Source organism: Opisthocomus hoazin, chromosome 3, assembly GCF_030867145.1.
Source record: "Opisthocomus hoazin isolate bOpiHoa1 chromosome 3, bOpiHoa1.hap1, whole genome shotgun sequence".
NCBI classification, from domain to species: Eukaryota; Metazoa; Chordata; class Aves; order Opisthocomiformes; family Opisthocomidae; genus Opisthocomus; species Opisthocomus hoazin.
Window position 1 is genome coordinate 67646631 of NC_134416.1, and position 15086 is coordinate 67661716.

At 44.3% G+C, this 15086-nt stretch overlaps 2 protein-coding genes across 6 annotated transcripts in view; one reads left to right on the plus strand and one right to left on the minus strand.

The window, feature by feature from the left end:
• FBXO15 (F-box protein 15) overlaps nucleotides 1–4346 on the minus strand; it is a 28598-nt gene extending 24252 nt beyond the window's left edge. For 3 of the 5 annotated variants that reach the window (XM_075416561.1, XM_075416559.1, XM_075416562.1), the window contains exons 1-2: nucleotides 3667–3791; nucleotides 809–928 (exon numbers count right to left, since the gene is read on the minus strand). In XM_075416561.1, the coding sequence (XP_075272676.1) occupies nucleotides 809–928; nucleotides 3667–3791 (245 nt within the window). Of the gene's footprint in view, nucleotides 1–808; nucleotides 929–3236; nucleotides 3536–3666; nucleotides 3792–4287 lie in introns of those variants that run through there. The other 2 variants (XM_075416563.1, XM_075416560.1) reach the window with 2 other exon arrangements.
• Nucleotides 4347–4409: 63 nt separating this feature from the next.
• TIMM21 (translocase of inner mitochondrial membrane 21) lies at nucleotides 4410–10444 on the plus strand. The gene is made up of 6 exons (XM_075416565.1): nucleotides 4410–4830; nucleotides 6080–6142; nucleotides 6242–6339; nucleotides 7660–7733; nucleotides 9764–9869; nucleotides 9964–10444. The coding sequence occupies exons 1-6, from the start codon at nucleotides 4563–4565 to the stop codon at nucleotides 10054–10056; spliced, it is 702 nt and encodes a 233-aa protein (XP_075272680.1). The 5' UTR covers nucleotides 4410–4562; the 3' UTR covers nucleotides 10057–10444.
• The last annotated feature ends 4642 nt before the right edge of the window (nucleotides 10445–15086 follow it).

Below are 15086 nucleotides of genomic sequence, written 5' to 3' on the forward strand. Positions count from 1 at the left end.
GAAGTGATCCTTTAAAAAGCTGCAAATTAGCTAATATGCTTGATCTAGAATTCTCAGCAGCAGTTTTCAAAACTATATTATTTTTTCTTTGAAGGAAGCTGACGGAAAGGAATTTTTTTTTTTCTTTTTCCTCTTGTCTTTCACACCAAACTAACAGCATAAGTGACTGAACCAGCCATCCAACAGAAAACAAATAAATGACTACACAGGAAGCTACAAAATGTATAAAGCAAAGAAAATTAATCTTTAATGTAACATATTCTTAGATTTTTTTTTTTTTGTAGCAACATAACCAATTTGGGAAAAAAAAAACCTCACGATTACATTGAAAGTGCCCTTTCACTGTCAAATAGTGTGGGAAACATTTACCTTGCAGTGAATATGCAGCAGCCACTTTATTCCTTCCCCTTCATCCCACTCCACCACCCTAAGCCTCTCTATATAAAGCAACAAGCATCAAGAGAGTATCAGAATTCTAATTCCAAACTGGCTTTTATTCATGTAATACAGTAGCAATTTTTATTCTCAAGGAACATCACAGCCCATGATTTGCAAAAGAGCTCCTGAAGGCTTTATATGACTTGGAAAATGCACATACTTCAAATGTACTTAGAAAAGGAGGTGAAAGAAAATGACGCTTGAAAACATTAGAACGTCAACGCAGGATCACAAAGTAGGCCAGGAAAGCAATCTTTTCTTTTCAACTCAGAACATCTGACATGGAAATATCCAAGGTATGAATATAGTAACTGTAAGCAGTCAAAAGATGGCTTACGGTGTGCGCTCTTACTCCTAAAGACATACTCACCTCTCAAGGCACAAACTAGGTTTTGGTTTCATGGAAGGTGTCAAATACAGACTTTTAATTCCAGCATTTACAGTTTCAGAACATTCCCCAGGACTGGCAGCAAAGGTCCTTGACCTATTTCTAAAAAGGAAAAGCTGTTAGGAGCCACATCATCAGAAAATGAAGAAACATGCAGAGTGTGCACACCCAGACACCATGTCTCAACTGACAGGAGTCATGGAATACATCACTTGGTAACTCATTATCAGCTCGAAAATTTGAACAATTATCACTACGTTAAAACACCTGACATCACGAGGATGTCAGATTTAAACTCACAGGTGCCTCTCCTATGATTAACCTCTCACAGCAGTCAGAAGGCAACAGAGCCACACAACCACATCAGTTCGAATAATCAAGCTCCAGACAGACCCCTGCAGTAAAGTCAAACTCCAGAGATGTTTTTGAGCCATCCAACTTTGCTAAGCTACTAAAAGATACTAAATAAAACAATACCTCGAAACTTTCTCAAAACCTGACAAGGCTCAAAAAGAATTCCCTCGACTATGCAACAGCATCATATTTGAAACAAAGTTCTAGTTTCACTTCAGATTTTCCCCTGCTAAAATAATCCTGCAAGACAAGTTCAACAGGCAAGATGGGTATCAATGTTTTTATTGCTCAATAATGCGTAACAATTCAGAGAGAAATTACTTTCTTTTACTAAAGAAAGCAACTTTGCACATTTCTAACACAAATTCCTACAATCCAAGTGGCCACACTTTTTTTCCAAGTTTTCTTGTGGTAAGAACTTTGTAAGCTGTAATTACAAATACTATCACTAAACCACATAGAAATATCCAGATGGAGTTTCAGTCTTAATCAGCTCCTTACACTTCATACCCACTGATGCCACCAAGGAGGCAGAGCTCCCCATACACTCTGTTAGTGATGGTTTGTACTGCCAGCTGACTTTCCAATGCCTGGTCAGTCCAACTATGGATTTCTAAGCAACCAATCAACGTGGGGAAAGAGGCAAAAAAGCAAATTTGAAGTACATCGGTACCATATACATCTAATGCACATTGTTCTTGATTTATGATTGCTTTATGCTCAAAGAAAAATTAAAATTGGGAGAAAAGAACAATTCTGCCTTACACTGTCAACTGTGCTATGCAAAAAAAAAAAAAATCCATGAACTTTTGGTAGGAATTGTTATAAGCACAATACAAAAAGACATGCACATTTCAGCTTGGTGCCAATCACTGGCAGACTAACAAAATTAACAACTACAAAGAAGTAACTGTATATCAAACACACCCTGAAGGTCAAGCAAATATTTTACTTCTGTATTATTATCAAGAAGTACAGTTAGTTCATGAGACGAGGCTGTAATTCCATTTTTCAAAAGCCACTAAAGGGATTTAGAGACTCAAGTTGTGTTCAACAGCAGCAGAACTACCACTTCTGTATCCTTCTGGGCAGCACGTTCCAGGCTGTTCTGCCCTGTAACTATGCAGAAAGCACGAAAACACCCAGTTTGGGCACACGCTGCAGTGACACACCTGGAGTCCGCATAGGTACAGGAGTAATTCAGATCAGGAGCCGGGTCCTGGATTTTGCAACACACTCTACTTGGTACAAGCATAACCTGCACCGCCTTGCACTCACTCCTCCTTGCTCTCATTTTTAACTACTCCTTGCATCCCTCTCTTCTTCACCCCAGGAAGGAATTTCTGAGGTAAGAGAAAAGTTGCCTACACATCTTGAAAACTTCAACATAATATGCACCACTTTTGTCAGCTTCCTTTCAAAAAAAGTACTGAATTTTTTCACCTTCCAGAATAAAAAATATCCTCCTCAAAGGATTTAGAAAAAACAGAAAATTCATTGCATAAACTGTTTCTTTCAAGTATTGTGTGTGCTCAGATTTGAAATTAGTATTAACAAAATGCTTTTACACTGCATTGACAAAGCTTGGCTGCTCAAGTTAAAAATCTATGACAGCTGTTCCTCCCCCTCTTGAGAGGCTTCTAGTAACAACTGAGATTTCTCTTGCTTAGAGGCACAACAGCCTCAATTGCTATTTCATTAGCTTTCAATTTATGGCACTCGGTTCTGTACCAGTATTTTCACTTTCATTCCCTGCAGTACTTGCAACACGACTATTTGAGTTTTTGCTGGTCAGGGAACAAATATATTTCAAATAATGTATAGAAACTTGTAGGTAGTGACAAAACCTATCTCCTCCAAATGTTAAAGCGCACCTGGGGATAAACAAAACAGACAGTAATGTTTTGACACCTGTATTTTTTTTCCTCAGCTAACAATTCCAAAGTCCTTAAAAAAAAGTGGGTATTATCCCTTCCATTTACAGGTTACAAAAACCAGGGGGAATGAAACGCTATGAAACCCAAGGTTGTATAGACGGGTTAGCAGAAAAACTTACTTCCCCAGCTCCAAGACTGGTGCTTCTGTACGTTCAGCCCGTACCATGAGAATGAAGCTAGCCGCACCTTCCATGGTGAAACCCTCCCATTTATTACAAAGGCACAACTACCTTGAACACGCTTAACTAGCCACTAAGCCAGCTCGCACTCTGTGGTCAGGCCACCGCCGACCACGCTACCTCCTCCGAGCTCCAGCGCGTACCCGGGTTTCAGCCCCACCACTCAGGAAGAACACGGGGCGCTACCCCCGGGCCTTCCGCCGAGCGAGCGGGCCCCAGCGCCGGAACCCAGCGCCCTGAGGGGGGGGGAAGGCGCTGCCCAAGGGAGAAGCACACACCGCACCCCGCGGGCACGGCGAGAGCTCCGGGGCGGCAGAGCACCGCTCCCTGCTCGACGCCCTCTCCTCAGACCGGGCAGCGAGACCGTTACCTGGGCCCGGCGGCGAGGACCGCAGCGGGGGTCAGAGGCCGCGGCGGCCCGAGCTCGGCGGCAGCAGGGGGAGCCGCCAGGCCGCGGCCGTACCGCCTCAGGGCCCTGCCGCGGCCCGTCGCCATGGCCGGCTTCGCACCGGGCGCAGGAGGGGGGCGCTGCCGCCGTCTCCCACGTGAGGCGGCGGGGCGGGGCCCGGGAGCGCGGCCCCGGGGAAGCGGGCGGGAACGCGCCGCGGGGCCGCGCCGTGGCTGCCCGCGGGAGTCCCCGTCCCCCGACGAGAGCAGCGGGGCGGAGCCGCGTCAAGAGGGCGGATCCGGGCTCCCAAGCGGCGCGGTGCGGCGCACGCGGAAAGCGGTGACGCACCGGGGGCCGCAGTGACTCCGGCCGTGAGCCCCCGACGGGGACACCACCACCCCCCCCGACCGGGGTCCCGCCAGCTCCCCGCCAATCCCCGGACCCCGCAGCGAGCTCCGCGCCGGTGCGCCCGTTCCCCGGGAAGCCGCAGCACGGTCTTCACGGGTCTCCGTTCGCGGAGGCGTCAGCTGCGTCGCTTGTACGCGTGTGCGCGTAAGATCACAAAACAAATTTGGAAAAATAAAACAGCTGTAACAAGCGCACCGTTTAACGGCCGGGCGCGCCGCGGCGGGCGGCCGAGGTGACCCCGCCGGGGGCCGCTCCCAGCGGCGGGCGCGGGGGGGAGCCCGCTCGAACTACGGCTCCCAGCGCCCGCTGCCGCTCCGCCCGCACGGCTTCCGCCGGGCCCGCTGCGGCGGGCGGGGGGCCGTGGCGGCTCCGGAGCTGAAGTGGCGGCCCCGAGGGTTCCCCCGGGGGGAGGCGGCGGCCGGGGGGAGCCCCGCGGACTTTCCGCCTAGCTCGGCTGCTGTGCGGGAGGCATGCTGCCCGCCGCCCTGCTGCGGGCCTCCCTGGGGAGGGGGCTGCTCGCCGCCCCCGGCTGGGCGCGGCCGGCCCCGGGGCCCTGCCTGAGGTGGCGGCACCAGCCCTCGCGCCCGGACCCTGCCCCGCTGCCCCGGGCCGCCCTTCGGCGCGTCGGGACGCGGGCAGGGGGGCCGAGAGCCGAGGAGGCTGGCCGCGACGGCAAGCGCCTGGCCGTACGGCGCGGCCGGCGGGAAGAGGCGGCTGCGCTGCCGGCCGCTCGGAGAGGTAAGGCGGGCCGCGGGCGGCTGGCGCGGAGAACATGGCCGCTGCGGCCGGGCTGCGAGAGCCCCGACGCCCTGGCGTTTAAAAACAACCCCGCCGTGCTCAGGAGAGCGACGAGCCCGTGTGTTCTCGCTTCGTGTTGTTGTCAGCGGTCGGTGCGTTTCGGCGTGCGTACTGCACAAGAAGGGCAGAAATTGCGTGGCTTCTTCCGAGCAGCTTGTGGGCTCGGCGTTCAGGTCACGTCGGGGCTGAGATGCGGTAGCCTCTCGTTTCCCTTGTCGGGAGGAAAGCCTGCCGCACGCAGCCTGTCTCGTCGCTGTGAGAGAAAGCGTGCTTCCAGCAAGGCTGTCGGAGCTCTGCAGGAGGTGCCAGCCTGCTTACAGGGCGGCTGTCGCTTTGCTGGGCCTCGTTCACTTCGGTGAGATGTGTTTACTACGTAATTAGCCACAGAAGTTCCAAGTCCTCTGAAAAAGTCTATGAGAAACATCCCCGACTGATTGGAAGGCCACAGGAAAAAGGGTTGTTAAAGTTTCCTTGGTGACTTGTACTGCACTGAAGGGCACGGCTTGTCACCTAACCAAATCGATAGTCTCTTTCCAAGTTCTTAAAGATATTTCATAACAGAGAATTTCATACTACTTTTTTTCTGGAGTGTGTACTGACACTTTTACTAGTACATTAGGTCAAAACTAAAAGATAAAAACTACTCTGATAAACTGCAGTTGGCGGTCCCAATAAATCAAATAACTATTTTGGTCTAATAGCCCTCCATTTTATTGTTCACTTGATTGAGAATTTATAAAATCAGTTCTTTTCAGTGTGTGCAGTTTATAAGCTTACGCTTTTTTATTGTTACTTTTCCCTTTCTTTGCATAAAGATTGCAGTGATTATGGGTTTATATAGTAGCTTGAATACTGCAGTGCTAAATACCTCATTAGTCCTTAAAGAAGCTAGCTCTCATGCTGCATGAAAATTAATAAGTGCTATTCTGGGTCTTGATAACACCTAGTAGGAAAATAGAAAGTAATAAGGCTCAATACAGAGATATAAATATGCCCTGCACAGCATAAGAGACATTCCATGGTCTCTTTCTTTTAGCGATGAGGCATTATGGAAGCTGTTATTGGAATTTTTTCTTCTGCCAAAGTGTTACTTGAGCTGCAGACTAATACAAGAAGGTTTATATAAGAAAGCTATGCAAGTCTTACTGTCCTAGGTTGTAACTCCTACATTGTTTTCTGTCTGTTTCAGTGAAAGAAGCAGGAAGAGACTTCACGTACTTTATTGTGGTGCTTGTTGGAATTGGTGTTACAGGTTATTTTTAAAAATTATATTCTTTATCAGAAGACGCTTTTCATTAATTCCGTCTGGATTGATTAGTTCTCATTCCATTTGCTGTTGTTTTTTTTACAGGTGGTTTGTTCTATGTGATTTTTAAAGAGCTGTTCTCTTCTTCTAGTCCGAGTAAGATCTATGGAGATGCCTTGAAGAAATGCAGATCTCACCCCGAGGTTGGTTTCTGAACCTTAGTCATAAGGTTTATGTTTCTCCGTAGCTGCTGTCTTTCTTTGAGTCAAAAGTTTGCACAAGGAATCTTGCAAGCAAAGCTACAGGAAGACCCACGTGGTGCTTAGCAGGCAAACGCCAGCAGATCTGCATATGCTTTTGGCAGGCCAGAGGTGGATCAGCTCCAGCTTGGAGTCTGTATTAGGACAAGTTAATGCAAGCACTGAGCCTGAGTGAATTAGCCTGCTAAAAGCAAAGTTAAGTGAGCGTACCCCAGCACAACTGGTGCAGATACAGTGTCCACCCCTTCAGAGCACGTGCTTGTGTCTCCATACAGAAAGTCTTACAGACATACCTGAGTGACTCCTTAGGTAGCTGTGCAGGTCAGGGAGGCAACTGGTCCCACCTAAGTTTGGTAGATCTAGCCTGCTGCCTTTCCTCAGCACAGATGCGCTGTTGTGACACTTCAGTAGGGTTCTGTCATTCTGCGAAGCACTGCATAACTATCCAGGAGTTTAAACTCTTCATCTGAAATGTGGTTAGCATTCCTGTGGCTAACAGGGAAAGAGAACAGCCATGTGATCACACAGTCACAGAAGACAGCTAGAGGTGAACAAAAATCAGTCTAAAACTAGGTTCTGAAAACTGCTACTTCAGGCAAAACAAGAAATGCATGAAATAATAGCTTTCAAACAAAGTTGCCGCAGATGCCACTGAGGATAACCTAGAAATGAAGTGACAAGTTGTCACTAGAATAAAAATGAAGACTGCTTTGGAACAAGTTTGTAGAATTAAAACTTCTCTCCAGTATTTATACAGTAAAAATCACCCTCCCTTTCTAACCAGCTTTAAGTTTAACACTATGTTAATTTGGTCTGGTTTTATAGATCTGAAAAAAAAAAAAAAAGAAAAGTCATTGAATTTCTTAAACGCTGGTGTTTTTTAAACAATGTGAAGGGCAGTACATTTGCATTTTAAACTTTGAAGCATACCGTCTTGGAGGAGGGAGACAAAGATTTCATGCCTTTTTTTTCCATTTTACGCAAAATGTCAGTAAAGTATAAAGTACACAGTAAGAAGAGAGATTAAAATGTCATAATCTCAGAGGATGGTACAAATGGAAGATATTAGTAGGATTTATTTTAGGCATTTAATATGACGCTAAAGAAAAGCACTGAAATACAGAAGAATTTTCCTTACGCTGTTTTCTCTCATAAATTCTTTCATTCTTGACCCATCAGACTCACAAGGGGGCGTGAGCTGATACTGGAATATCTGTTTGAATGCGATGCCTTGTGACAACTGAAACCTCTTTTCTCTTTTAGATAATTGGTGTTTTTGGTGAATCTATTAAAGGTTATGGGGAGGCAACAAGAAGAGGAAGACGACAGTTTGTCAGGTGCCCTTTGGTGTTTGCCCCATACAGACATGAGTTTGGCACAGCAAAGACATTTTGGGTCACATCATAGCAAGTTAGATGTAGGTTAACGAACTGTATGTGACGTACCTTGGAACTTCTGAGTGAAAACCAAAGCGGTTTTTTGCAGTACCTCTTTGTGGCACATACCACTAAATACAGTGCCTATAAAACTCCAGTTCTGAGTGCCTCAAAACAAGCGGAGGTCAGCATGGTAAACGTAGAACTAGCCTCTCAGAGAAACAGGACGAGCCTGAAGAGAGTAGGACAGAAGCCTAGGCATGCATCTGGGGGGCGGGGACCTGGCTGATTGTCTGAAACCTTCAAATACAGTCAAATTGGTTTTGAAAAATTGTTCATTGAGAGTTTTTCCTCCTTTTGAAGCAGTAGTTCTTATCAGGCCAGAAAAAGCAGGAGGTACAAACTTCCAGACTTTCAAGAATCCAGCTTGCTCCATTTAAAGCTAGGCTAGGTCTGACTCTACAGGGTGTAGTCACTACAGTGACAACACCGTCCCACGCTGATATGCGGTAGTGATTGCCCATTTCTTATATTGATTCTTGGCACTTGAGGCCACATCTCTACTGCGTGTTTAATACAACATCTCTCACCTAAACCTTTTGTGAGTGCGTCTATTTATTATTCTCCTTTTGAGGGAAACAACGGAACTAATTCTTACAAAATGTAAATCCTCGCTGCACTGTAACTCAGTAGGGGCTTTGTCTTTATTGGGTTCTTAGAGTTGAATTTTTTCAAGGAGGTGTCATGTAGGGTGGGACACATAAGCCCAGATACCCAACTTGAACCATGAGATAGAGACATTTTTTTCCAGGTGAAGGTGATTTTTACTGGTGGAAGTTTATCTTTTCACTAGACTGTGAAAAAGTGTTAAAAATGGAGCTGCTAAACAAAAAGGATGTGCACAAACGTTTTAAGCATCTGTCTGTGAAACAAACTATGTAAATAAGTTAGTGTACTATCGGCTTCCCTAGTATTTCATTTCCATCATTTTCAAAGTCTAATATTTTAAATAAATTTTTGAGCTGAGAAGTTTGCAAGATTGTAGCGTTTGTGTCTGCAGTGTAAGGATGACCTTAAATGTCTCAAAAATGCACAGATTTTTTTTGTGTATGAACAACTGGAATATGAATTTACTGCAGTAAGGCTCTTCATTCATCTTTGTTCTCTGTAACCCATAATGTTACCTTAAACTGTATTGGAAGTTTAGTTCACAGTGTGTATCTGGGCATGACTGATGGAAATAAGAGCCTGGTAGTATGCAGCAGTCAGTAATTTCAGTAGGAAACATAAACTGGCACCAGAACTCTAGTTTGACCGTTAGTTTCTGTAAGTGGTCGCCTTGAAAGTGACATGACCTTTCTATTTATCTAATATTTGAGCATAACCTAACTCCAGTCTAAATATCAGCATTTTGGCTGGAGATCTGGTATCAGTGCCAAAATTACACTTCAGCAGAACAAAATTATTGCCAAAATAAGTAAAGCATATAGTAAACTGTTTCCTTGTGATTTAACCAAGCTGAAAATGAAGTTGACAAAACATTCTTTGTGTGGTTTGGCCTGGTGAGTTAGTTTAAGTGCCTCAAAAACCCCCTGGCAGTCTTGGTGATGTGGGTGTTCCTTTCGAGACGTCAGGCACTGAATCTCGGGGGTTCTTCAGAATAAATGCAAGGAAATTCCAGAACCTTCAGCCATTGGATTGCTGTTGAGTTTTGAGAGGAGGACTGGGGTGAGGACGTTTAAGCACTTCATCTGTTAATTCTCAGCTGCCAATTAGTTCTTCTAACTCCACTACTCCTTATATGTTCATAGTAACACTTGGAAAGAGCAGTAGAGAAGGAACACATGGTAGCATAAGGACTGCATCAGAATACCCTTTCTCACAAAATAGTTAAGCAGCTCCTCTAAATAAGGAGTGTAAATTTGAAGTTTAACTAGCATATAATGTGTATCCTTGCTGGGTGTGGTTTTTTTTTGTGTTGCTGTTTTTAGCCACATTGAGTATGTAAAGGATGGACTGAAATATATGCGTTTGAAGTTCTATATAGAGGGCTCTGAACCAGGGAAGCAGGGAACAGTCCACGTGGAAGTCAAAGAGGTATGTGCAATTGTTTGATAGAGCTGACAAGCTTAAAGTTGAGTTTAAACTACCAAAGAGGAAAAAACAGAACCTGAAATTGTTTCCTTTGCAGAATCCTGAGAGTGGAAGATTTGAGGTCCGCTACATATTTGTGGATGTTGACACCCATCCTAGAAGAACCATTGTCATAGAAGATAACAGATAGCCGATTGTCAAAGTTGCTGCCTCATCTCTTTGAGTATTGGATGATACCAGTGTAGCCAGTCTACACATGAATTGTTCCGTGTTCTCGATTGTATCTTGCAGCTGTGGGGTTGCGTTGCAGGATGTAGCCTCTCAGGGTCTCCATTAAGGTCTTTCCTAATAACAGATGCAGCATTTGGACTGAAGCCAGTGAAAAACAGTAGAGCCATCACTTATGGCAAATACTTTTGACACAGGAAAATAATGGCTCGTAATAAACAGTTTCATGCTGGATAATACTTCTACACACCCAAAAACTGAGTCTTCCAAGATTTTAGGTTTGGATGGGAAGGGTTTTGTCTTTGCTTGGATTTCCTACTAGCACTTCAATAAAGAAAGCGATATTTTAAGTGTAGACAAATTCACTGTTTTCATTCTGGGTGCTTTTGTGTAGATAAGAAGGTAAAATAAGAATATGTTAGTGATGAAGGGGGTTCTGCCCCAAAGGCATGTAAGAATATGAATTGTGGAGACACACATCCATGGCAAATGACTGAAGATAAAGACTTCAATACTGGTATCTTCTAAATAGATTAACGGCACACAGAGCAGCAGTGCTGTCTGCTCCTTCCCATCCTGGCCATGCTGCTCCTCGAACTAATGGCAGCATTGTAGCTGCTCAGCACGGCCCACGGTTTTTCCATTAATGTAACTAATCTAACTCTGGGAATCAGATTCATACAGATTTATTCAAAAGCTCAACTCGTGACCAAATTTCTCACCTGGGCTTCTTCCTTAGTGCAACATGGCAGATGGCAGGCATAACCCTGTGTATCAATAGTCGGACTCAGTTGTGCCCATCTGTCAGTCAGCACCAACCAAAAGAATTTCAGGTTTTATCTTCTTGCATTTAACCATTTCCTTGTTTAAGGAATTAACTAATGCATTTTTTCTGTAGTTATGTTATGAGCTTTCTAGTTCACTAGTGAATTATCCCTATGTTAAGCACACACTGATGTTCAGTTATCAGCCCTTATTATGAGTTTATTTAATGGTACATTTGGACTGTTGCAAAGTTCATACAATATTCTCTCATAGAATGCCACAAATATCATATATACACCTTTAGTAATACTTCATTGGACTTTAGCCATCCCGTTCACGTGTCTCCCTGTAATCTCATTTGCATAGTCGTAACAAGTAAATATTTTGTTAGACCTGGATAGCTTTGCTTTATATTAATCACTGCAACCTTGACTTCAGTCAGATCCTCATATTGTTTGAAAGTATTCACTGGAGAGGAATCACACCTTCATCCCAGTTTGTGAGCAGAGCAGCCACCAAACTGCGAGGCATTCTGGGGTTTCTACACTCTGTGCAATGTAACTGACTGCTACTGTGCAGGCCAAAGGGACTTTACACAGCTTCGGACGTGAATTGAGACTGACTGAGGAGATTTCACATCCGTTAGTTTCAGCAGAGTTATAAATTTGTCTGCTTTATTTCATCCCTGAATGGGTGCTGGTCAAGACTAACAAGCCCACAACTTTACACATAGTCAGAAGCTATGGAAGTCTGTGTCGGTGTCTCCCTGTTGTAAGTATGAGAAATCGTTGTGGTGCTTGATACATCTCCATGAAGTAACTTTGATAAACTTTTATTTTTACCAGCAGTTACTGACATCATTAATGTCTGTTGGAAAAGTGTCTTTAAGTAATGAATAATGAAATGTTGAAATAATGAATGATAGCAATTAACTCCCACTGTTCTTCATGTTACTTTCTTGAAAGCGGTAGAGTCAATACCACCTTTGGACTTAGGACTTACGCTTATGACTTTTCCCAATTCTTAGCATTACTCTTGCCAAAACTTTTGTTTCAGAAGAAATTTTCAAACCAACTTGATTGATTTATAAGCCAGTAAAAAAAATTGAAAATGTCTGAGGCGCTCATTGTTTCAGTGCAACCTGCTGTGTTACATACCACGTTTACCTGCCAGCACTTACATCCAGTTGCTGTAAGCATGTGTCATACCATGGCGTTACTGAAAACTGCCTCTGCGAGAGTTTTGTCACGAATGCAAGATGGGGCAGGTTTGTCAGAGCACATCACAAATTTTGCAAGCTATGTAAGTTTATAATCTAATATTAAGATTACTAGCCTTAAGCCCATACTATAACTTGATAAAAATGTAATTGTGCAGCTTTTACAAAGCAAGACCATATAAAAATACCCAGTTTAAACAAGAAAAGGTAATACTAACATTGCCCGCCTTTTATGAGTTTCTGCCATATCAAACTGCCTGAAAGCTGTTGTAAACCTCTATGTCAACATCAGAACTGACAGGCTAGGTTTTCTCCTGTAACTGTGCGTCCCGGCTTTGCTTTCGTATTCATCCAGCTGTGGCTTGTTTTCAGTGGGCTTCACTGGTGGAGAAAGGAGTAATTCCTAAAGCAAGATGTAAAAAACTTTTTTTATAATAAATGGTATAGGTACAGCAAAGAGGCCCACTGTTAGGTTTACTTTTGTCTTGTTTTAAAGCCTTGTTTGCACTGAAGAAAGAAAATGTCACAACTAGAAACTTTCTGGGAAGGAAAAGATGATGACCTCACACAATGATGTTTTTCCAGCAGTACAGGTACGTGAAACTCTGTGTCAGGCTTGTGGGAAAACAGCAAGAATTGGCCATTGGGGTTGATGTGTATGTTTGGCTTCAGCTTGAGAAGACTAAGATTTTGATTATTTGCAACCAGATTTATTTATGGGTCTTTTCAGTAGCAAGGACTTCCTAACATACACAGAAATATAATGTATTTCAAGGGTTGTGTGAAAGAACTATTTGGAAATAGATCCCTGGTTGTTTGGTCCTTTTGAGACATCCAAATAGAAGTTTTTAGGTGTCTGTAAAGCTGTCAGTACCAAAGTTCTTGCACTAAATGCCCTTGTCACACTTGGGCGTTTGTGTCAGGCCTCGCTCCCTAACTGGGAATAAATGCTACAATTACAGGTGTCAAAAGACGTCTCAGCACAGTCAACATAATGATTTTGGCTGGCTCTTTGGCAACCAGTCCAGACCCGTATGGGAAAAATGGAGACAGACAAAAACTGGCAATAAGGAAGACACATGGGTATAATTTAAAAAGACACGAATGTGGAGTTGTCCGCAGCGCAACTGACCTTCGCGATTTCTCCATCCTGCTATGACTGGCTAAAAGCAAAGTATGAGTCTCTCTTTTACGCACTACATTTCAAGAAACTGGAGAATCCAGAGAAACGAGTCAGGGGATTACTTTCAAGCTTATTTTTTGTCAGGGTAGCCCCAGTGTGACAGGGTTGTAAATAAAATGTTTCTCATCCTGTACTTAGATGAAGTGCACTGTTGTCATTTTCACAACTCATCTTTCTCCTGTGGAGTTGCAAGAAAGCAGGTGGGTGAACACACTTGCTCAAAGCAGCAGGACACACAGCCATAGTGGCACCCTCCATGCGCTTCGTAACAAACGAAATATCTCACAGGCTGGAAAGAAGCTGCAGTGGAGGAGTGTATCGTATATAAATCATCTTTGTATATCATCCTGCTTTGTAAATAGCAAAACAGTAGAAAGGGAGGATACTATTTGCTTCTAAAAAGTGGAAACATTAAATTTTTGTTATAAATGTAAAATTGTAATTATCTCCAGGAATTGCCAATTGCTCATTCCTAACTAGAGCTTAACCCGCTTTTATTTCGCTGGGAGTCCAAGGAACATAGCAAGTCAGTCAGTCCCCCTGTGATGAGAAGGGGTGCAGAGCCCTTTCAGGGTGCCTTCTGTCATCCTCTTTGCTGAAGTTGCGTTGCACGCCCTGTCATGGTTAGGTCTGAAAGGCATTCACAGGCTAGGGGAGCTATAACATTTGCAGCCCTATTTCTGACAGTCTTCTTTCCTCTTGGCCACCTCACTCAACATCATCACCCCCACAGAGAAAAGGGAGAAAGACCTCAGTATCTGTAATTAGCTTCTGACATTCACGTATTTATAATTGCTGACATGGGCTGTGCCCCTGGATGAATTGTGTAACAGAATCATAGAATCATAGAATGGCAAGGGTTGGAAGGGACCTTAAAGATCATCCAGTTCCAATGCCCCTGCCACGAGCAGGGACATCTTCAATTAGACCAGGTTGCTCACAGCTCCATCCAACCTGGCCTTGAACACTGCCAGGGAGGGGGCATCCACAGCTTCTCTGGGAAACCTGCGCCAGTGCCTCACCACCCTCATGGGGAATAATTTCTTCCTAATATCTCATCTAAATCTTCCCTCTTTTAGTTTACAGCCGTTCCCCCTTGTCCTATCACTACACACCCTTGTGAAAAGCCCCTCTCCACCCTTCCTGTAGGCCCCCTTCAGGTACTGGAAGGCTGCTATAAGGTCACCCTGGAGCTGCCTTTCCTCCAGGCTGAACAGCCCCAACTCTCTCAGCCTTTCCTCATAGGAGAGGTGCTCCAGCCCTCTGATCATCTTCGTGGCCCTCCTCTGGACCCGCTCCAACACATCCATGGCCTTATTTTAGGGGTTGCGCAGTGCTAGTTACTCTCCTTTTGGCAAAAGGCCACATAAATAGGATTTTTAGCTCTAGAAATGTTCTCCTGTAATTTCAGGAGAATATTTGGTATTTCCTTTAAAGCTGCCTTTTCTGTGGGATAACCGAAGTGCCCAGTAAGCAGTGTACTCCATCAGTATACTTTGCTTTCAAGCCCTGTTACCAAAGTGCCAGCTAAATGCAACAGTAAGAGTCATGGGCATACACATACAAAATGTTCAAGAAGCCAAATAGTAGTGAGATCTTCACTGGTGTCTCTTTAAGAAAACTATTTTGCCCTAAATATTGTTACTTTAAAAATGTTCTGAAAAACACAATATTTCATTTAAACTTCTTTCCTTCCCATCTTGCCTATAAGTAGTATTCATTGTGATGTGTCCTCAGTCCGTGAAGTGCTCCTCATGATTTCTGTTTTACTGCCTACATCACCTCGCTAGCTAAACAGATACACAAGGGTATTTTCATTTTATTT